Raw genomic sequence first — 24,154 nt, 5'->3', positions numbered from 1 at the left:
AGGGATAGCTAAATAGTAGCTATTGGCTGTAGGGATAGCTAAATAGTAGCTATTGGCTGTAGGGATAACTCAATAGTAGCTATTGGCTGTAGGGATAGCTAAATAGTAGCTATTGGCTGTAGGGATAGCTAAATAGTAGCTATTGGCTGTAGGGATAGCTAAATAGTAGCTATTGGCTGTAGGGATAGCTAAATAGTAGCTATTGGCTGTAGGGATAGCTAAATAGTAGCTATTGGCTGTAGGGGTTGCTAAATAGTAGCTATTGGCTGTAGGGGTAGCTTAATAGTAGCTATTGGCTGTAGGGATAGCTAAATAGTAGCTATTGGCTGTAGGGGTTGCTAAATAGTAGTTATTGGCTGTAGGGGTAGCTTAATAGTAGCTATTGGCTGTAGGGATAGCTAAATAGTAGCTATTGGCTGTAGGGATAGCTAAATAGTAGCTATTGGCTGTAGGGGTAGCTTAATAGTAGCTATTGGCTGTAGGGATAGCTAAATAGTAGCTATTGGCTGTAGGGGTAGCTTAATAGTAGCTATTGGCTGTAGGGATAGCTAAATAGTAGCTATTGGCTGTAGGGATAGCTAAATAGTAGCTATTGGCTGTAGGGATAGCTAAATAGTAATGTCACTGCCTTCGAAGCGGATAAACCCAGTTGGTATCCCGGTGAGAGCTCTATACAAGAAACAAAGATTTGCCACTTAAAAACTAAAAAAATAAAAATTGTCATTTATTTTGAGAATCTTTAGATTATAGAAGTTGATCAGAAGATTAAATTATCTACAGGAAATTACGGGACGTTAAAAATAAATAAATAAAAAATAACTCCAATGTGTGTATCCATCATTAGCTAAACAGATTAACATAAAAGGTAATTATGTGTGATGGACATTAATTTCGCTGAATCCACAGCGCACAAAAAAAAAACATTAATTCCATAGGTCGCAAATAAGTAAAAAAAAAAAAAAAATCCCTTTGAGGGTGATAAAATCTTCTTAAAAAAGCCACAGTGGAACAATGGTAAGAGCAAAACAGGAGGGATTGCAATGGCAGTGAGTGTGATGGAATGGACCAGTCCCACACTGTGTATATTGTAAGGCGCAATCATCTGTGTCATTTTCATTCCGGAGCAATCTATGCAATATCCTACGTGTGGCTTATTAAATAAATCAATTAGATACTACTTACTACATTTTTTTTTAAAATTCAACTCTGAAGAATATTTTTAATGAGTTTAATATACTAAGCATCCCTTGATTTCTACATCAGGTGTTAGCCCACCTCCCCAGCAGTGCTAGATCTTTGTAACACTTTCCTGCTTGTGATCATTTTTTTGCCAATATTCCCAGCAGTTTGCACTGCAAACTGTAACAATAGATAATGTTACCCTAGTAATATAAGGATACATTGTGGCTGCTGAGTTACACTGACTGACGGATTGATCGAAACTGAAAGGCTGCCCTTTAGTGAACCCAGAGAAAAAAGCAGGATCTTTGCTGATCGATCCCAATCAGCAGCTTAGGTAGTTTGTATTATTTTCTTCTCGGGGGGCCCCGTGGATTGTCTCCTTAATACCGAGATGACTACAATGTGACAGATGTATAAAATGTGCTACTGCACTTAACCCTCTCACTGCCAAAAAGTCGTCACCCAGGATTGCACCGGGTGGAGCGGACTCCGTTGTGACCCCGCTCACTGCTCAGCGGTGAACGCGCCTGGTACATTATGGGCGCCGGCACGACTACTGATGTACGGGGAAACACTTGTTTTCCCCATGCTCTGATCTGGCACACACCGCCTGGCAAATCGAAACAGAAGCGGGGTACCCTCCACTTATATTTCCGGCCGCCAGATGGCAGCAGCGATCGGGAGATCGCTGCTGAAGCGATCACGACTGCAAATGCCAGCGGCCTGGAGGCCCTAAAAAGGTTAAAGGTTAAAAGGAGCAATTCGGGCTTTTTTTTTGGTTAGCATAGGTTTGAAGCAGAACCCCATTAATTTCAGCTCCGAGGACCCCCTGCTTCCAGAGATAGATATCCCAAGGGGGTGCTGGTATCTCTGCAAAGTTTAAAGCTCCCGCATCACGCCGGCCAATAAGAAGCAGAACCTGATGACGTCACGGCTTCCTATTGGCCCGCAGGGCGCGAGGGGTTTGAAACTCCGCCATTACATGACCCTTGCTAGCCAAGAGCAGCGGTGACCAGAACCTCCTACGGTGGCAAGTATCTCTGGAAGCGGCGGGTCCCCGGAACTCTAATGGGGCTCACGCCAGGGACCCCCTGCTTCAATCCTGTTAAAAAAACAAAAACAATTAGCAATACCAAAAAAACGCCCGCTTGGATTGTCGCTTTAAATTCCAGATCTTTCCATTCTATCAAAGTATACACAAGGTACAGAAATGTCAACCTACAGGATGTAAACTCCTTAAGATTTGGGGGTTCTGAACAAAAATAAATAAAAATAATGACATTTAAAAAAAAAGAAGGTAATTCCACATAATGGGCAAAAAGGTTTTTATAAACAACTAATTAATGCCCTTTGCTTCCTTGGAAATATTAAACTGCTCAAGTTCCTTATTGGCCTTTTCATAGGAAAATAAAGTGGGGTTCAATGTTCTGCGTGTGCTCTTCGTTGGAAAGGTATCGGCGTAGCATTGTTATTTTTCTTATTCTCAGACAACTTATGCTGCCATCTTTATTCAAACACTGCTTCGAAAACAAAGGGGTTATTTATGAAACTGCGATAGTGCAGAGCGGGGCGCTACTACATATAGTTACATAGTAGATGAGGTTGAAAAAAGACATAGGTCCATCAAGTTCAACCTATGCTAAATTTAGACAACAGATACTTTATTCTATATCTATACTTCCTTATTGATCCAGAGGAAGGCAAACAAAAAACCCCATTAAGGGGAAAAATTAATTCCTTCCTGACTCCAAGAATTGGCAATCGGATTAATCCCTGGATCAACATCCTTCCCATTTATACTTATTTGGTATATCCCTGTATACCTTTCCCATCTAAAAAGATATCCAACCTTTTTTTGAACAAATCTATTGTATCTGCCATCACAGTCTCCATGGGTAATGAATTCCACATTTTAACTGCCCTTAACTGTCCTTTGTTGCTGGTGAAATTTCCTTTCCTCCAACCTTAAGGGATGGCCCCGAGTCCTTTGTACTGCCCGTGGGATGAATAGTTCTTTTGAAAGCTCCTTGTACTGACCCCGAATATATTTGTATATAGTTATCATATCCCCTCTTAGACGCCTCTTTTCTAATGTAAATAAATCTAATTTAGCTAGCCTCTCCTCATAAGTTAGATTGTCCATCCCCTTTATTAATTTAGTGGCTCTTCTCTGCACTCTCTCTAGTTCCATAATGTCTTTTCTTAGGATTGGTGCCCAAAATTGTACTCCATATTCAAGGTGTGGTCTTACTAATGCTTTGTAAAGGGGCATAATTATGTTTACTTCCCTTCCATCCATTGCCTGTTTGATGCAAGATAAGATCTTGTTTGCCTTTGCAGCTACTGCATGACATTGGGCACTATTGCCAAGCCTGCTGTCTACAAGCACTCCTAACTCCTATCCTATTGCCGGGTCATGGATTACCCTCAAAAACTCTGGATGATCAATCTCCCCATATGTAGCAGAGTTTACAAACTAACAAGAGAGTAACAAGAGAGAGGATGTGAGTATTGCATGAACGCTGCAGAGCGTTCAGTTACTACGGGGTGTACTTATTGGCTGTAGGGTGGATGTGTATAAAAATGGAGTCAATCGTTTTATAGAAAACCTGTAGAGCAGGGGTGACCAACTCCAGTCCTCAAAGGCCACCAACAGGTCAGGCATTAGGGATATCCCTGCTTCAGCACAGGTGGCTCAATCATTCTAACAGAGCCAGCTGTGCTCCAGCAGTGATACCCTGAAAACCTCACCTGTCAGGCAGGACTGGAGTTGCCCACCCCTTATGTCCCTTTGGTCCTAGAAAGGACCTTTATCAGTGAGGTTGTTGAACTCTACGGGACCACCATCGCTAAAAATTAGTGAGACTGATTCCAAATCAGTGAGACTCACAGAAAATCAGTGAGCTGACGTGCCTGGTAATAAGGTCAGTCATAAGCGGAGTATATGAATTTAGATGCCATAGACTACAAGCGAAGGCTTGTACCCAATGCTCTATAAAACAATGGCGAGGTATGCATTCATTTACCTGGAACCGATACATCTCTCCACTCCTCACATTATTGTCCACAGTCCCACCAAAGATGTACATGGCGTCACAGATGACCGCTGCAGCATGAAATAGTCGGCCACTGGGCAACTGCAATAAATATATTTGTCCATGCGTGAGAATCTTCTTAAAGGCAACCCTGGCTGTATATGTACACACGTCACACATACAATGCCTGCTAACTTTATAGGTGCAAAAATGACCATTACGTAATGTTTTTTTTATAAACGAGATCTATATCGCTTGGTTCATCCTAATGGCAGGGTTCAGCAGACCCTATACAACAGAAGTGAGAAGTTGGAAAATACACGGTCTACGCAGTGTCCTGTGCGTTCCTGGGGGCATAGTGCATTGGGCCATCGGAGCTGGACGTCACTCAGGGGACATGGCCAAGACAAGCAAATCCCAACCCGCCATTGGATACAAGCCGCTGGTGGATTTGAACAATTCCTCCGCGGATTCCGCAATCTGCGGACGGATTTTTTAAAAAGATTGTTAAAATCCATCAGCAGATTGCGGAATCCGCGGATAGATTGTCAGTGTTAAAAATAAATAAACAAAATAATAACAATAATAAAAATCGCCATGTTTGAGACTGCTCCGCGGAAAGCCGCAGACCAAAGACACTGGCCAACCCGCCCCAAAAGTGCGCCCACCTCTAGTCGTAGGTTGGATCTTTGCGGCTCTCAAGATGAATGGGCGCAGCAAGATTAAAATAACTTTGGTTGGCAGACTTGCCCTGGACAGTACATTTTATTACCCTGGGACATCTCACCTCGCTGTCTGGGCTGGGCTGGATGACCTCCCAGGACTGGCAGTCCACATCGTAGCAGTGCAGCTCATTGGGAAGGGTGTTGTCCGCGGCCCCACCAAACACATAAAGGTGCCGGTCAAAAGCCACCATGGTGTGGCCGTACCGGCGCTGGGGAGGCGGGGGTGACCCGCGCAGCAAGTGCTCGGTGGGTATGCGCATCCAGCTGTGTGACAGAATCAGAGGTCAGCAGGAGAAGTATTATCTCAGAGGTTCATCAGCATTTCTGGGGGACCAAACCAGATCATTCTACGTTTGGCCACAAACCAATCAGAGAGCAAATGAAGATAAGGGGACGGGGGAGAGGGGGCTTTGCCTGTGCAAACTCTTGTGGCATCAGATGAAAGCCAGAGGAAACCAAAGCCCATTCCAAGTCTCGCTCGCTAACCCCTTAAACAGGTCACTGTCATCATTTCTCTTAAGGCCGTGATTATAGTGCTGGCGTGTGCGACCGCGTGGCGTCATGCGGCGCGCGCGAAACATGCGCTGCAGGCATCGGGAGGCGTGGCGGAAACGTGGCTGTGACGTCACGTGAGCGGTTCGCCCTCATTGGCTGAACCGCTCACACAACGCGACAAAAAAAATAAAATAAAAATGAATTGTATTTTCAAAATTCGCGGCCGCTCTGCACACTCGCGCACTATGGGCGGCCGCATTGAGGAACACACGTGTTCGCGGCGCGTTGCGCCTGCTCTGTAATCGCAGCCATAGTTCTAGGAGGGACGGTCCCATTAAGCACACCAGATAGGCAGTTGTGATGCAGCCATACAAATGGAAGCTACCAACACCCACCCCCCATCGCCCCCCCCCCGCGTCCTCACACTTTCTCCGTGAACTCGAACTGGAAGAGATTATTTGTGATCTTCGCTCCGCTCTGACCGGAGAAGACGAACATGCTGTCTCTGCAGACGGCCACAGGAAAGTTACAGCAGGACGGGGGGATCTCTCCGCTCTGCTCGATCTGCAGTGAATACATCAAGAGACCCTTAACGGTGCAGTCCCCCCCAATATGACCGATTTAAAAAAAAATGAGCTCCACGTGACATCCATCAGGTTACCAACCTTATTGTTTATTTAAACCCCGGCTGTTTGTTCTCATTATCGCTACTCTACCAGGCAGCACAGAGCTGTTCTCCATGCAGACATCCAAGTGTCTTATTGAAAAAAAATAAAGTCTCATCTTAAATCATCTCATATAAGGTTCTTGGAGATCTACTAAACCCACTTAGCAAAAGGGGCTTAGCTGTCGTATTAATTGATGTTTTGGGGACTAAAATACCCAGTTTTTTTTTTATAAATCAATGGGCAGAAAAAGACTAGGGGTGGAAACCAACATCCTACTGTTAATAAATAAACATGAAGGGAGATTTGCCCCTTTTCGGATTTCTAATTACACCATATATACTGTAAAAAACTTTCCTTTTTTGTTCACTAGAATACAAATTATATGCAGCTATGAGACCTGGAAGTTATACGGAGTATATTTGGTAAATCCTGTCATTTATGTTATTATCGCCACTGATCGAGCTACAGCAGGAGTATCCGATCGAACTTCAGCAGGAGTATCCGATCGAACTTCAGCAGGAATATCCGATCGAACTTCAGCAGGAATATCCGATCGAACTTCAGCAGGAATATCCGATCGAACTTCAGCAGGAATATCCGATCGAACTTCAGCAGGAATATCCGATCGAACTTCAGCACGAGTATCTGATCGAACTACAGCAGGAGTATCTGATCGAACTACAGCAGGAGTATCGGATCGAGCAGGAGTATCGGATCGAACTTCAGCAGGAGTATCGGATCGAGCAGGAGTATCTGATCGAGCTTCAGCAGGAGTATCCGATCGAACTTCAGCAGGAGTAACGGATCGAACTTCAGCAGGAGTAACGGATCAAACTTCAGCAGGAGTATTGGATCGAACTTGAGCAGGAGTAACGGATCGAACTTGAGCAGGAGTAACGGATCGAACTTCAGCAGGAGTAACGGATCGAACTTCAGCAGGAGTATCGGATCGAACTTCAGCAGGAGTATTGGATCGAACTTGAGCAGGAGTAACGGATCGAACTTGAGCAGGAGTATCGGATCGAACTTCAGCAGGAGTATCGGATCGAACTTCAGCAGGAGTATCGGATCGAACTTCAGCAGGAGTATCTGATCGAGCAGGAGTATCTGATCGAACTACAGCAGGAGTATCTGATCGAGCATCAGCAGGAGTATCTCATCAAACTACAGCAGGAATATCCGATCGAACTACCGCAGGAGTATCTGATCGAACTACAGCAGGAGTATCTGATCGAGCAGGAGTATCTGATCGAACTACAGCAGGAGTATCTGATCGAGCAGGAGTATCTGATCGAACTACAGCAGGAGTATCTGATCGAACTACCGCAGGAGTATCCGATCGAACTACAGCAGTATCTGAATTCTAGAACAAGCCTCTGTTGGATAACACAGAAACCGTAAGAGACAGAGCTCATCGCCGAACCCACTACATTGCTATGCTCAATAACCAACATACCTCTTCCCAGCAGGTCAGATCCCGGTCCTGCAATCCTATGGTCCACATATCATTTAACCTAAAGACAAGGAGGTCAACGCACTTAAATATAGCCACAAACTAGGAGTGATAACCAATTCAGAGCAGGATGTTATAAAGGTCTAAGTGCAAAAAGGAAATGGAAGGGAATTGGGTTGGCCTTTAAAATATCAACAACCGCCCCCCCAAAAAACAAGACAAAAGTAGTCCCGACAGAACCGGCTAGTTCATGTCGTGCTGATCTGCTGCAGAGTTCTTCCATGCTAGTTATGTCTCTGCAGCATGGTTACTCTGTGACCCCCGGGGAGTCACATTTATAACACAGAGGTTTCTAGAATTCAACTACAGAATGTGACACCGGTCAGAGAATTTAACACCGCCACAAAGAGACTCGGTGACGGGAAAAAGAAAGGGCACTTCTATTTTTGTTGTTGTAATGTTGAGTAGAGCGGATTGCTGCTTGAGAAGAACGTCAGGGCCCATCACAGTAACATATCGCTGGGGAGTGATGGACCCCAATGTCGCCATTTGGGATTTTTGCTGCTTTTAAACTCCGACAGTGACACAAAACATTACCACGGCTGTTGTCTGCAACCCACATTAAGCACTTAAGCCTTTTGAGATCACCTTCATCTTCGCGCAATTGAGAAATTGCTTTAATCAATGCAATTACCGGACACTACAGCTTTAACCCGCCGCAGGAGCTGCGCCTACTTGGGGGATTTTGCTTCTGTGTTTAAAACTTATAATGCCATATGGGAGTCATCCCCCTATGCTTCTCACCTACCCCCCGGGGGGGGGGGTCTCCCGACCTGTACCATGGTCATTTCAGCCCATGGTTCCTGAGACACTTACTGGAGAAGGCGCTGCCGGTGCTTCATGGAAGAATAAATACCGAATGACGTTGCGGCTTCTTATTGGCTGGCCTGACGGTGGAGAATTAAAACCTCCATTTTGTTTCCCCGCACAGCTGAAACATTCCTAACGCTCCCAGGAAGCAGATATGAATGCATTTCAGTTACTCAGACACCCCTCCCCAAAAAGTAATGGCCCCTTTAATGCCGTTAATTAAATTTGTATCTATTTAGTGGTGGAGCAGGAATACAAAAATGACTGATATGAAACCGCACTAAAGCGCTTTCACATTCATTATTTAACATACCTGGCATTCCCATCATACCCAGCAAAGATCCATAGTTTATCACTGTATACAGTAGCACCGTGAGCCGATCTGGCCACTGGCAACCTGTGAAGGGAGATCAAGAATTATTACCGTTAAATTATATAGTGTGGCCAAGTATCAGTTCTCTTTGTGAAAGGGGCCTTACCTTTATATATATATATATATATATATATATATATATATATATATATATATATATATATATATATATATATATAAAAAAAGGTACAATCCCAAATAGCTGGCAAAAAAACAACAACTTCCAACAACCGTCCAATCACATTGGTATCCTTCTAACCATCCTATAAACAAAGATTTGTCCGCTTTTTTCACACTATATTCTCATCCCAGTTGCTAAAGTTTAAGTTTTTCTCTGCTCTGGTTCATTTAGATCAGGGGTCTCAAACTACAGCCCGGGGAACCATCAGGCCCCCCACAAGATTTTATCCGGCCCGCAGCAACTTGAAATATATATATATATTTTGTTCTGAATCATAGAGTATCCTGCTGATTACCCCCAAAAGATCCAAATAAAACTTATTCATTTATAAAATATAGAAAAAATTATAAAAAGATTTTATTTCTTTGGCCCGCGAAAATGTGTACAATATACGATGTGTCCCTCGTACTGAAAAGTTTGGAGACCACTTGTAGAGATCATTAATATTACTTTGAAATAACGAGAGAGAGAGAGAGAGAAAAAAAAGGGGGGGGCTTTATAGTTTATCTGATGTATGCAAACGATAATATATACACCTGATATGCATGTTGTGTTTGTGTGTCTCTATTATGCACTGCTCTGCTAATTGTGTATACAGGCAGTCCTCGGTTATCCGACACAATGCGTTACTCAAAATGGCGTTGTAAAGCGAAACGTTGTAAAGCGAAACACGTTTTCCCATAGGAACACTGTTTAAATGAAAGGTTCCGTTCTTGAAGGCATTTTTAACACTAAAATACACCAAATATTTTATGGAGGCAATAAGATATGCAGCACACACATAAATTATATAGTGTATATACTGTATTATATATATAATATAACATAATAAATAATATATTATAAAGTATAATATAATATTATATAGTATAATATTATATATATACGCTCTTACGACGTTTTGCAACGTTGTTTATGTGAATGTGTATATATATACACACATACACAACGTTGCAAAGCGTCGTAAGAGCGTTGGATAAGCCATTTTGGCGTTGTAAAATTGAATACAGATATGCATTGCATAGCGTTGGATAAGCCATTCTTTGTAAAGCGAAGCGTTGTAAAACGAGGACTGTCTGTATGTGAAAATGCATCTCACTGTATTGTTACAAAGCCTGCTAATAAATAAAGTCACCACCAATAGTACACACACACTGATAATAGGAGGGATAGTTCCTTGGAAGCAAAAGGTTCTGTGGGTGCAGACGCCAATAGCTTATGCAAAAATGTGGTGACTATAGTGGGGGTTTTCGGGGGAGAAGGGGGTTTCATTTTTGTAGACATACTTGATAAAAGTGAAATATGTGGAATACAAAACAATTCATCGGAAGCAGCAAGTTGAGTCGGGAGAAGAAATAATTAGCTCAGTATCACCGTAACACAGTAAAATGCTATTGGAATACAGTACAGTGCACGGTGGTGATGCCCCAATGATGGAGTCGGCACCAATGCCAACATTATGCCAATTGGAGTCATCGGTAGCAATTTGGGGGACGTCCCTGCAGTAAAATGAACAGGGACCAGACCTTTAAAGTAGAGGAAAAAACCTGAAGAAAATGGGCAATTTTAAGCAAGGGCAATAAACATTTACGCCCAGCGATGGCAGGCGAGGCGAGAATGTAGAACAAGGAAAATATAGCACATTAAAAATATGTTCTTTGTCAGGGGCTGGTAATAAGGTCTCTCACTAGGACGGGTAATAAGGTCTCTCACTAGGACGGGTAATAAGGTCTCTCACTAGGACGGGTAATAAGGTCTCTCACTAGGACGGGTAATAAGGTCTCTCACTAGGACGGGTAATAAGGTCTCTCACCAGGACTTGGAAGGGACGCAGTTTTAAAACAGAATTGGCACGTTGCACATGGCTTTTTGCAGGTCTTCCTCTAATTGTCACATATATATATATATATATATATATATATATATATATATATATATATATATATATATATATATATATATATATATATATATATACACACACACACACACATATACAGTGGTCGACAAATCACCAAAAAAATCTACTCGCCGAACTAAATATACACACACACATACAGTGTTCGACAAATCCATTCAACTACAGGCCCGTGGCGACTGTATTTGACCCCGTGGCGACCGCTTCATGGCCGCCCAAGCATGGCGGGACTGGGGCTGGGACTAGGTAGCGAGTAGATTTTTTTGGTTCGGCGAGTAGATTTTTGGGTGATTTGTCTGTGTGTGTGTGTGTGTGTGTGTGTGTATGTGTGTGTGTGTGTGTGTGTGTGTGTCTGTGTGTATATATATATATATGATCTCACCTAGGAAGAGGTGGGGAGATGTAAATGGTGCAAATAGAAGGTCTGCAGGAGCCTTTTACAAACAAGCAATCATTAACTGAAATGTCTTACGTATGAAACATTTCAAACTGTAACCTATAGATCAGGAGTGGCCAACTCTAGTCCTCAATGGCCGACAACAGGTCAGGTTTTCAGCACAGGTGGCTCAATCAGTGGCTCAGCCAAAAAAACTGAGCCACCTGCGCTGAAGCAGGGACATCCTGAAAACCTGACCTGTTGGCGGCCATTGAGGACTGGAGTTGACCACCCCTGCTATAATTCTTGCTAGTTCTGTACGTGGCTGGACTAACCTTCCTTCAACTTTCCACTCCGTCCACTGGCCGGTGGCAAACTTGTACTCAAACAGATCGTTCTTATTCTTCAGATTGGAGTTGGAATAGATGTCCCCCGTATAACCGCCTTGAGAGGAGATAAAAAGATCACACATCACGATTGGACCATATTTACTGCACCGCCTTCTGACATAAGGCTCCTTCCAGCGCTGGAATACACTTTATAGCCCATTTCAGGTCAATGGGCTGTATGCAATGAAGTCCTTTGCTGCTGGAAGGGGTCTAGCGGAGTAGCATCGCTTAGTAAATATTTGCCAGAATAAAAAAAAGCTATTATGTAGAATGGAAACTCTACAGGACAAGGATTCCCTTTGTTAAACTGGTCGCTTGTAATATTTTATTCTGTATGCAGAATGGCCAGGGTCATTATTTTTGACTACCGCAAACTCCTTTTTCCCCCCTTCATAAGAGCGGGTTGAAAATAGATTATATTTAGGCATAATCGCAGCATACAGAAGCAGGAAATGGTCACTTATCTTTTTCAGTCCAAATTATAGGTTGATCGAGTCTAAAAAAAAACAAAAAAAAAAAACCCTAAATCCATTCTAGTAGGATACATAAAAAGCCACCACTATATTTCCCCTCCTGTTCACCTAGCAGAAAGTAAATTACATTTTGTAATGATTAGGTCGTGTATAACAATGGGAAATCCCACTAATATACCATCAGGGACTATATTGCCACCATGCTATTTTAGAGACTGAAAATACAATGTAACTTTTATGGTCTGATCATCACTTTCATCAATGGTACGTAATCCACCGACCTTGAACCCTTCTATTATACAGTGTACGTGTTTTAACCATACAAGAATGTACTTGGAATGGTAAGGTCCTAAAATTGGGGTCCGCCATGATTTTGATGATGATGATGGTGAGCACATGTGAAGCGGAGCTACCTCCTGACATCCTTGGTGCTTCTCGCTCTCTCCTCCCCCTGGCAAGTCACATTTCCTACACGAGTCTGCTCAGATTTCAGATCTCTTGTTAGGTGACAGATTCTCATCGTGCTTATTGTGTCCTCACCACTGCAAAGCCACAGGAGATCCAAGCAGAGCAAGAGAAACACTGTGCGCAGAGTTGGGAGAGGAAACCCCGGGTGTGCATATCGTAGGCATGTGACAATTTGGATATCAGTGTGTGTATATATATATATATATATATTTTTTTTTTCCCACCTTAGTATTTAAATTCCCCAGTCTTTAGTACCTACAGACTGGCAAGATTTCATCATATGCGTCGGAGACCAAGGACGATACGATTGAACCAGCTTTACTCACCAAACACAAACATACTGCTCCCATAGACCACTGCAGAATGGTGATACCTTGGTGCCGGGGGACTCCCTGTAGTAAAAGCCCTGTTAAGAAAGATATGTTCAGCATCATTATGTCTAAACCGTATTGTATTGCATGCAAAGGTAACGGCCATTACAAATGGCTTAAACCAGCAATGCCAAGCAGCTGGCCAAAAAACTCTATATCTATCTATATCTATCCATCCATTTAGATCTATATCTCTCTATCCACCCATCTAGGATCTATCCATCCATCCATCATCTATCCATCCATCTAGGATCTATCCATCCATCCATCTAGGATCCATCCATCCATCTAGGATCTATCCATCCATCCATCTAGGATCTATCCATCCATCCATCCATCCATCTAGGATCCATCCATCCATCTAGGATCCATCCATCCATCTAGGATCCATCCATCCATCTAGGATCCATCCAACTATCCAGGATCCATCCATCCAGGATCCATCCATCCATCCAGGATCCATCCATCCATCCAGGATCCATCCATCCATCCATCCAGGATCCATCCATCTAGGATCCATCCATCCATCTAGGATCCATCCAGGATCCATCCATCCAGGATCCATCCATCTATCCAGGATCCATCCATCCAGGATCCATCCATCCATCCATCCAGGATCCATCCATCCATCCAGGATCCATCCATCTCTATATATACACACAAACACGTGTGTGCCTGTGTAGTGTACACACACACACACATTTTCTGATTCTCAGAAAAATAATCAGCCTCCCAAACCGTTTAAAATGTGCCGAAATTTCCACTGAGGTCAGGATAGGTCTGCGCTGTTCCAGAAGAAGCAGAAGCCAGATAGACCAGTAGCACATTTCTACAGGATTAAGCGTCTCTGATATTTTCAGCATCATTAATGACAACGCACACAGCAAACCTAAAACTTGAAACAATGTAGCAATAGATACTGTACCTGCACCAGGAACAGTCTTTCACATCGAACCTCAGCAGATCGTTTAACATGTTCTTCCTGCGGAGACAGGAGGCCGGGTAAAGGAATCCGCCTTAACCATTTCTGCTCGCTCCATCAAGCCCTCATCTCGTCGCAGGCAGACGCACCCTTAAAGGGCCAGAGTAAGAGTAATACATAGTCTCTGCCCGGCGCAGGAATGTATCAGCGCGAGTTGTGACAAAATAACGACTCTGCGGCAGAATTTGCCCTTGTATACATAGAGCCCGTTGTTTTAATCCAGGGCTCTCCAAACTACGGCCCACGGGCCACCCGGCCCACCACAAGATGTTATCCGGCCCACCACAAGATGTTACCCGGCCCACCACAAGATGTTATCCGGCCCACCACAAGATGTTATCCGGCCCACCACAAGATGTTATCCGGCCCACCACAAGATGTTATCCGGCCCACCACAAGATGTTATCCGGCCCACCACAAGATGTTACCCGGCCCACCACAAGATGTTATCCGGCCCACCACAAGATGTTACCCGGCCCACCACAAGATGTTATCCGGCCCACCACAAGATGTTATCCGGCCCACCACAAGATGTTATCCGGCCCACCACAAGATGTTATCCGGCCCACCACAAGATGTTATCCGGCCCACCACAAGATGTTACCCGGCCCACCACAAGATGTTATCCGGCCCACCACAAGATGTTACCCGGCCCACCACAAGATGTTATCCGGCCCACCACAAGATGTTATCCGGCCCACCACAAGATGTTATCCGGCCCACCACAAGATGTTACCCGGCCCACCACAAGATGTTATCCGGCCCACCACAAGATGTTATCCGGCCCACCACAAGATGTTATCCGGCCCACCACAAGATGTTATCCGGCCCACCACAAGATGTTATCCGGCCCACCACAAGATGTTACCCGGCCCACCACAAGATGTTATCCGGCCCACCACAAGATGTTATCCGGCCCACCACAAGATGTTATCCGGCCCACCACAAGATGTTATCCGGCCCACCACAAGATGTTATCCGGCCCACCACAAGATGTTATCCGGCCCACCACAAGATGTTACCCGGCCCACCACAAGATGTTATCCGGCCCACCACAAGATGTTATCCGGCCCACCACAAGATGTTATCCGGCCCACCACAAGATGTTATCCGGCCCACCACAAGATGTTATCCGGCCCACCACAAGATGTTATCCGGCCCACCACAAGATGTTATCCGGCCCACCACAAGATGTTATCCGGCCCACCACAAGATGTTATCCGGCCCACCACAAGATGTTATCCGGCCCACCACAAGATGTTACCCGGCCCACCACAAGATGTTATCCGGCCCACCACAAGATGTTATCCGGCCCACCACAAGATGTTATCCGGCCCACCACAAGATGTTATCCGGCCCACCACAAGATGTTATCCGGCCCACCACAAGATGTTATCCGGCCCACCACAAGATGTTACCCGGCCCACCACAAGATGTTATCCGGCCCACCACAAGATGTTATCCGGCCCACCACAAGATGTCATCCGGCCCACCACAAGATGTTATCCGGCCCACCACAAGATGTTATCCGGCCCACCACAAGATGTTACCCGGCCCACCACAAGATGTTATCCGGCCCACCACAAGATGTTATCCGGCCCACCACAAGATGTTATCCGGCCCACCACAAGATGTTATCCGGCCCACCACAAGATGTTACCCGGCCCACCACAAGATGTTATCCGGCCCACCACAAGATGTTATCCGGCCCACCACAAGATGTTATCCGGCCCACCACAAGATGTTATCCGGCCCACCACAAGATGTTACCCGGCCCACCACAAGATGTTATCCGGCCCACCACAAGATGTTATCCGGCCCACCACAAGATGTCATCCGGCCCACCACAAGATGTTATCCGGCCCACCACAAGATGTTACCCGGCCCACCACAAGATGTTATCCGGCCCACCACAAGATGTTATCCGGCCCACCACAAGATGTTATCCGGCCCACCACAAGATGTTATCCGGCCCACCACAAGATGTTATCCGGCCCACCACAAGATGTTACCCGGCCCACCACAAGATGTTATCCGGCCCACAGCAACTTCAAATATATATATTTTTGCTTATTATATATTATTTCCTAGTTTAAGCACGACTCCTATCTTTGTAATTGTCCCATTTCTCTTTTGTTCTGAATCATATCATGCTGATTACCCCAAACAGATCCAAACAAAACACACACACACACACACACACACACACACACACACACACACACACACACACACACTGTATTCTTTGGCCCGCCAAAATGTGCAGAATATACTTTGTGTCCCTCGTACTGAAAGTTTGGAGACCAATATTTAATCCAAAGGCTTCCCTCGGTTTCAGAGATATATACATTGTTGCTATCCAGAAAGAGTTAAAAAGATAATCCAGAAAGGCTGCCGTGGTCACCTAATGACATTGCAGCCTTACATTGGCCTTGACACTACTTTTCTGGAGAAATATTAAAACAAGAATGGGGGACTCTAGAGCGAATGAGAAAGGATATCCCACTGCAGGTCATGTGGAAAGAAAATAGAAGAGAATGCAGCGCACCACGATCCAAAGAGAAGAACAGGTCTGGCCAATAAACAATCTTTATTGAAGAGTCATAAAACCAAGGGATGCAGCCCTTCTACGCGTTTCGTGTCTAGCACTTTATCAAGAACTTCTTGATAAAGTGCTAGACACGAAACGCGTAGAAGGGCTGCATCCCTTGGTTTTATGACTCTTCAATAAAGATTGTTTTTTGGCCAGACCTGTTCTTCTCTTTGGATCGTGGTGCGCTGCATTCTCTTCTATTTGCTGGACTTCATCTCTCTTCAGCAGCACGCGGTGGAGGGGAGACTCTGGTTGCTGAGTGAATACTGTGAGTACTCAGGGCCAACCCAATGAGGTAGGGGAGGCTGTCTCTGGACAACCTACCCCAGCCTTCAGGGTATCTAGTGCCCCATTGCTTTATGCCCAGTATATACACTAATTAATGCATTGATATCCAGAGTGTGCCCCCCTCCTTCCTATATATAGTACACTTTGAGCACCTTACTCTACCAAACCATGTGGAAAGAAAGAAATATTTAATTCCATCAAAGCTGCTTGTAATCAACCGGGATTCTCTTCTTCTTGCCAGATATGTTATACATGGGGTGCTCAACTACGGTCCTCAAGACCCCCAAACAGGTGAGGTGTAAAGGATATCCCTGCATAGCACAGGTGGCTCAATCAGTGGCTCAGTCCTCGATTGAGCTGCCTGTGAGGAAGCAGGGATAGCCTGAAAACCTAACCTGTTTGGGGGTCTTGAGGACTGGAGTTGAGAACCTCTGGGTTACACACTTAACGCAGACTCCAGGTGAAAAACAAACAAAAGAGACGTGAGGATTGACTCTTTAAAATGGACTTATTGCCCAATGTTGCTACCATCCAAAATCACAGTTTATTTTCATTTTTATTTCAGGCCCTCCAAAGTAACGGCTTCATAACCACAGAGAACCATTAGGAGAGACCAACGTTGGGAGCCACATCAGATGCATATCACCTTCTTCTAGACTGACAGGCTCTGCACCCCCACCTCCGGAGGACTTGTATTCTCAGGTTTCTTTGCTTCCAATTGGGAAGGGACCTTGTGTTCTATACGTTATATCCTTTGGTTACAGGTTATGCAATGGGCATCGCCCAGTCAGCGCAGACACTCTCCTTACGACAAACATACCGCCCGATTCAAACATAGCATGGCTATTCCCCTCCAACAGAAGGCCTCAGCAAAATCATGTACCCCCTCCTAATGCAAATCATACTCACTGCCAGATGCACCCTGGTATCACGGTGGAAAGTATCGGATACCCTTAGCTTAGACGACGCAAATGGCTCAACAAAATGTGGCATATTCATGTATGAAGAGGGTGACCAGTGTTGACGGCAGATTCGGATACTTGTATTGGCTTCATGGTTCACCTGCACTCGGCTGAAGAGGCAGCAGATAAGATCAGGTTCTGTACAATATCTCCAATGAACAGTGGCTCTTAACCGGGTTTGAACATGAATGGATTTATAGGCTCAATATTACTTTCAACATGCACGTTCTTATGTCTACTATTAACAATATCATTATTCCCTTCCTAGTCCCCATTGTTTATCTCTTTGCCTTGTTTTTTTATATGTAAATTACAGTTCCAGTTTTGTTTTTGTAACTACAGCTCAAACCCGTTACAACGGGAATCCGCTTATAACGCGATGCACGCCTGGCTCCCATTTTTCGTATTTATGAATACTTTACAGAACGATTATTGGCATCTTAAATACTTTATTGTACAATGCATACAATTGTACATTATTTCTAACGCGATCCGCTTGTAGCGCGATGTGATTCTTTGGACCCCGAGCACAGCGTTATAAGGGGGTTGAGCTGTACTTAAAAGTAACAGTATCACAAACACAATGCGGTTTATTCAATAAAGTGGCTTGTAAATAATAGAAGATGTGTACAACAAAATGTGCTGTTACCGGTATTGTGCATTTTGCAATTGTATTTGTGTTGATATGCATCATGCCCCTCTCTGTGCACCACCTGTTTTGTTTTTCTGACCCATCTCCCCCCCCCCCTCAAAAATGGTATAAATAGTAAATATACTATGGAATCAACACTTTGAATTCTATTTGAAGTTCTTACATCTACTATGCACAAAAATAAGTATAACCCCGTCCTATTTAAAAAGCCTATACCTCTATATCTTCTTCTAAATGTCCTGGTACCTATGTAAGTTCCCTTGGAAATCCCTACTGCCCGGGATAGAACACCGTGGCAGAATAGAAAAAGACAAAGGGGCCTATGCAGAGAGCAGCGGTAAGGTGAATAGCGGCATTTTTTGGAGAAAAATGCCTGTAGAAAGGCAGGTACTGGCGAGTTTTAAAAAAAGCGCCATTTTTTTTTTTTTTTGCAAATTTCGCCGCGCGGCTGGAGAGAACCCAAATCTCTCCAGTGTTGAAAACTGCCGTATTCAGAGAGGCGCGATCGCCATCTAGCGGCTGTTCGCGCCAAAAAAATGGCGCGATTTTCAACATTTTGCTTCTCCAAAAAAATTTGGCAAGAAGCTGGAGCTCGGCGGCCGGTGGGGGAGAAAAAAAAAAACGTGATTTTTTTTCCACAAGTTTCAACAGCGCTCATATCGCCGGTTGAAACTCTCCATATGCAGACAGGATTCTAAATGCAGTTTTCGGACCTTTCTGCATCTGGAGAAAAAAACTCTCCATTAAAGCTACTTTTTATTCCCCTCTCCAATTTTAAATAGCGCTGCTCTCTGCATGAGGCCCAAAGTTTCAATCCCTGTCTGATGAGCTTGTTAACCTAATTTGGGAAGGAAAGCCAATAAAGCAGGGGGTAATCCGCTGGCGTCTTCAAGGGCCTCCTTTATAAGGGTCCAGCATTACGGATTCCCCCAAAACAGAAACACATTTAACTATGATTTCTATGTAAGTGCGATGAGAAAAGATAAAGTGTATGTAACCAAAATTCTCTGAACATCTTAAGGGCCGGTACTCTGCGGCAGGGGTGCTCAACTCAAGTCAGGTTTTCAGGATATCCCAGCTTCAGCACAGGCGGCTCAATCAGCCCCAACTTCAGCACAGGTGGCTCAATCGGCCCCAGCTTCAGCACAGGTGGCTCAGTCGTTGACTGACCCAACTGTGCTGAAGCAGGGATATCTTGAAAACCTGACCTGTTGGGGGGGGGGGGGCTGGAGTTGAGCACTCCTGCTCTAGGGTTATGACATTCAAAGAACGGCTAGTGATAATGTCTAGTTTCCTAGGGGGAGATCACGTTGACTGCTCCATTGGAGCCCCATCCATTTCCGTTCCTGTCACCGGGGACTGGTCACAACCACGTGATCAGTACCCTGGCCTTTCCAGTACCGAAAGAAGGTTTTATATATATATATATATATATATATATATATATATATATATATATATATATATATATATATATATATATATACACATACACACACACACACACACACACACACACAAGAAGAGCACTTAGTCTCTGTGGTGCAGGATTTGTTTAACCATTGGTGTACGACCGCCATATAAAATTACACATACCCGTTATCTCCTCCGAAGACGTAGATAGCATCTTTGTAAGCTACGACCGTGTGTTTGCTACGCCTGTAATGCAGGGGGAAAAAAACGTGTTTTAGTATCCAATTTAGTTTGACTAACATAGTAAACCAGGGGTGCGAAAACTTTCCACCCTGCGCCCCCGTCTGCACTGCCTCCCTGCTTACATGTCTCCAGCGTCAAATGACACCGTGGGGGTCACGTGACATCACCATGGCGTCACCCAGCGGCCGTCATTGGACACCGCGTTGTCATGGCAAAGCGTTGCTGGAGACAAGGAAAGTGGTGTTATAGAGGCTTCACGCGATTCCCCCCGCCATTTTATTTAAATGCCTTGGGGGAAGAGCGCGGGCCTCTGCCAACCACTGCGCACTCCCTGAGAAATCTCACGCCTCCCTAGTTTGCCATTAGTAAACCACGATCTTCTCAAATGTGCAGTCCCATATAGCGTGCATTACAGGAGGGCAGCAATGCTGCTGTACATTGCACGTATCCTTAGGTTTGCCAACTGCTCCCATATAAGTGAACAGGTTGATTCAGTTCCGTCTTGAACGTCTTTCCCTAAACAGCCAGGGATTTGTTGAGATACAGATGTAGCCGGATTTACGGTCCCCGGAACCGTGGGATGAAAAGCAAAACGCTGGGGCATAGCTGGGAACGGTAAAAGCTGCGGCTACATGGGGGTGGGGTGGGGTCCGTTCTTCTGAATGTGGCCCTCCGGAGAGATTTCCAGCAAACCGGGTGCGTCGCGGTGAGGATTCCTCCCTCCTACTGTCTCCCAAGTTCTCCCCACTTAGATTGTAAGCTCTTCGGGGCAGAGACTAATTTCCCTATTGCTTTATGTCTGAAGCGCTTATTCCCATAACGAGTTGTAATATTATATCACGTGTACAACGGCTGTAAAGCGCCATGTACACAGATGGTGCTATATAAAGATATACACATCCATCTTTAACATGGCGTTTTAGCTGCGTGCTGTGACATTTGCAGGCCGAACTACTTGAGGCTGGATCGGCCGCCGATATAAATGGCAGATTGTAAAGGCGGTCCTGATTTGTTCGGGATGAATACAGGCGTTCCCGCACTCACCTGGCGCCCACAAACTCATCGCAGGGAAGCAGCCTCCTCCAGCGGTGCACGCTCTCAAAGGGCTCAAAATTCAGGGTCAGGTACTCCACGCTGTCGGAGCAGCTGTGGTCAAAATCCACACTGGGGGCCACCTTGGATTTGCAGGCCATGGCAGCTCTGGGGAGCAGCTTGAGGGTTCAATCCTAGTGATCTAGGACTTAATATACACAGTATATAGGGAGCTGCTCTGCCCTCTTATCCACCCCTGGCTTGTGAGAGTATTTATAATGTGCCACCCATAATAAAAGACTGGGGTAGGGACACTCAGACCTGTACGGTCTGGGTTCTTTGCCTAGCACTGGGCACAGTTATAGGATGGGGCTTCATTTGGGATTTTAACACAGGACGAGGGGGGAGAAAAATCATAGAGATCAGCAACCAGCCTGCAAGGGAGCTGGGAGGAGGAAGAGGGTAAAACCATAGACAGGGTGAAAGAAGGGGGTTTCTGTCTGAGACTCTCTGGCACAAGCCGCCCAGCTCTATGATCGCTGTTGCTAGACAATAATCCAGCAGGGTGTAACTATAGTGACATCTAGTGGCCTTGAAGGGGTAGTCCGGCCTAGGACTAAATTGAACAGTGCATGTTTCATAGGTTTAAGCTGCAGACCAAGCAATATCCTACATATGTGTTTTTCTTCTTCATAAATCAGTTCTGTACTATGGGAAAATACTTGGAGGATTTAGAAAAAAAAAAAACAACAACTCTTAATGACATGTTTAATGTACTATAATATAAAAAGCATGCTTTTGTTTCTATAGCAACTATTTACAAAGTCACATCCCCTTCCTCTTCTGAAACAGGCTCTGGCCCACCCCTTTTTAAGCCCGGCCTTCTCTCTAGCAGTGAACCAATTGTATCTAGTGACTGCCTGGTCACATGATCTTCCCCACAAAACTTTGCATCTTTGGTCCTCTTCTGCTGCACTCAGGGTTACCACCTTCTACTGAAGGCCAACCCTTTTAAATATATTTTTTAAATATAGCACGTACCTTCAGCGGCGTCCTCCCGGCATCTCCCCCTGCAAGTCCCTGCAATATGACTGCGCGGTGTCAAATGGCGATGCCACGACAACAAGACGCTACGTGACGTCACGATGCCCGCGGCATTTTTAAAAAAAATTTTACTTTAAAAGATCTCTTCTTGCCCTTTCCAAATCAATTTTTTAATCTGATGCTTTGAGATGCTTAGGGCATATAAGCGTTTTAAATATCAAGTCTCCGGGAGGTTAAAATGATGTTCTCTCCAGAGCTCATTGCAGTTGGTTACCATTTAACCTCAGAAACTAAAGATGAAGAAAATCATGTTTTTTAACACTAGAAAAGCATTTATTTTTTTTAAAGATCAGGACATGCTCGGGGAGCGAGATACTAATAATATACGAGTTCAACTCATATAGGCTTCTTAGGCCATGCTTGTAGTAGCGGCGACGGCGACGTGTTCGCGACCTCGTGACATCACACGTCGCCGTCGCTATAGCGATAGTTGCACTTTGGTTCAGGAGACCTCGGGAGGTGACAGGGGGCGTGCGGAGGCGTGGCCGTGAACGGTTCGCCCTCATTGGCTGAACCGTCCACGTGGCGCTGACGTCACGCTGCCGTCGCTCTCCAAGACAAAATCACTTGTCTTCTGAGCTTAAGGTCGCTACGTAGCGTTGTCGCGGTCGCGCCCACTATGGGCACCTGTGACGGACTTCAAGTACTTGTGACGGCGCTGCGCGCCATCGCCTTAAGTATAAGCGCAGCCTTAGGCATATTGTTACTTTGAGAAAACATACTCTGTAAGTGTGTAACCCTCCCTGCCCGGCTTCCAGGGAGATTACATTGGGGTGCTATATCTGGTTACTCCGCATGGGTTACCGTGACTCAGGGGGCTGGATTCGGGCGGCTGGGTGATGAGGTTACAAGGTTGTAGAATAATGGGCGCCAGGAACTTTTGCAGTACAACCGTCATTTATTCGTGTCCCCACGGACAGGGACCGCTCATACACATTAACGATGTACTGTACTTTATAATGGAGACATGAATACAGCTCTTCTATCAGTGACACTCTTAACACTCACATGAAGGTACTTTGACTTAGTTGCTCTGAGTAAGTGTGGGAGCCGGTCCCCCTTGTTGCTTTGGAACCATCCTCAGTATTAATCCGATTACTCTGGGCCCCTACGGGAATCCTGGTGGATCTTTCTTACTTGACCTAATACCTGTTGTGTGTTTGGAACTGCCACTTCCATACAGACTGATGAGGAATATTATCACCGATTCGCGATTAGAGCTGAACCGCCGGCACCTGGGAGCCCTCCTTGCTGAGGCCCTCTATGGCGCGCCGTATTCCTTCTCATTACTTATTCAGGATTCCATTCCTTCTTTCCGGGATCCTAACTTGACAGGTACTGTCCCTATCTACAACATAATAAACAGGGGGGGCCTGGTCTATACTAATCCTTTAGAAACATTACTGGTCTACTCTCCACGAGGCTCCTCTCCTCTTGTCCTCCTGGAACCTCGCCTTCAAGAATAATTCTTCCTCCTTAAATACCCCTGCGTGACACCTGGATCCCCATAGCAACCCAAGGTGGGGCCCAGCATACAACAGCCATGTTAGTAACCCTTTAGGAGGGTGGTTACACAAGTATTGTATTTCAAACACTGGTATTACCAACTCAACATTACTATTGAGAACAGAGGTGTTAGTGTTATTTTTACTCCACATATTTCTCGAGAGCTGCGCTCCTGTTTGTTCTCAACTTAACTATTGCTTGACCTTACCTCATACAATTGTGGGGTGTAGATCTCTTATCAGCATTCACATTTGCCTTAAAACACCAATAAACAGCAGCAAAACACCAATAAACATGTCGACTACAGTACATACAATTTTTCTTTATTTGTTTATTGCACACATTATAAAAAGTTCCCTGCTTTTTTAAATGCTATAACTTTGACTGAGATATAAAATTGTA

At 44.9% G+C, this 24,154-nt stretch overlaps 1 protein-coding gene across 3 annotated transcripts in view; it reads right to left on the bottom strand.

Annotated features, from left to right (window-relative positions):
- The window catches only part of LZTR1 (leucine zipper like post translational regulator 1), a 57,970-nt gene extending 36,352 nt beyond the window's left edge, over nt 1-21,618 (bottom strand). For 2 of the 3 annotated variants that reach the window (XM_075568718.1, XM_075568719.1), the window contains exons 1-10: nt 21,155-21,618; nt 20,051-20,113; nt 13,903-13,959; nt 12,933-13,012; nt 11,612-11,720; nt 8,742-8,825; nt 7,562-7,619; nt 5,862-6,001; nt 5,005-5,206; nt 4,209-4,319 (exon numbers count right to left, since the gene is read on the bottom strand). In XM_075568718.1, the coding sequence (XP_075424833.1) occupies nt 4,209-4,319; nt 5,005-5,206; nt 5,862-6,001; nt 7,562-7,619; nt 8,742-8,825; nt 11,612-11,720; nt 12,933-13,012; nt 13,903-13,959; nt 20,051-20,113; nt 21,155-21,303 (1,053 nt within the window). In that variant the 5' untranslated portion in view covers nt 21,304-21,618. The remainder of the gene's footprint in view (nt 1-4,208; nt 4,320-5,004; nt 5,207-5,861; nt 6,002-7,561; nt 7,620-8,741; nt 8,826-11,611; nt 11,721-12,932; nt 13,013-13,902; nt 13,960-20,050; nt 20,114-21,154) is intronic. The other variant, XM_075568720.1, reaches the window with a different exon arrangement.
- Between the last annotated feature and the right edge of the window lie 2,536 nt (nt 21,619-24,154).

This window comes from Ascaphus truei, chromosome 13 (genome assembly GCF_040206685.1).
Source record: "Ascaphus truei isolate aAscTru1 chromosome 13, aAscTru1.hap1, whole genome shotgun sequence".
NCBI classification, from domain to species: Eukaryota; Metazoa; Chordata; class Amphibia; order Anura; family Ascaphidae; genus Ascaphus; species Ascaphus truei.
This window is presented reverse-complemented; position numbering and strand designations above follow the sequence as displayed.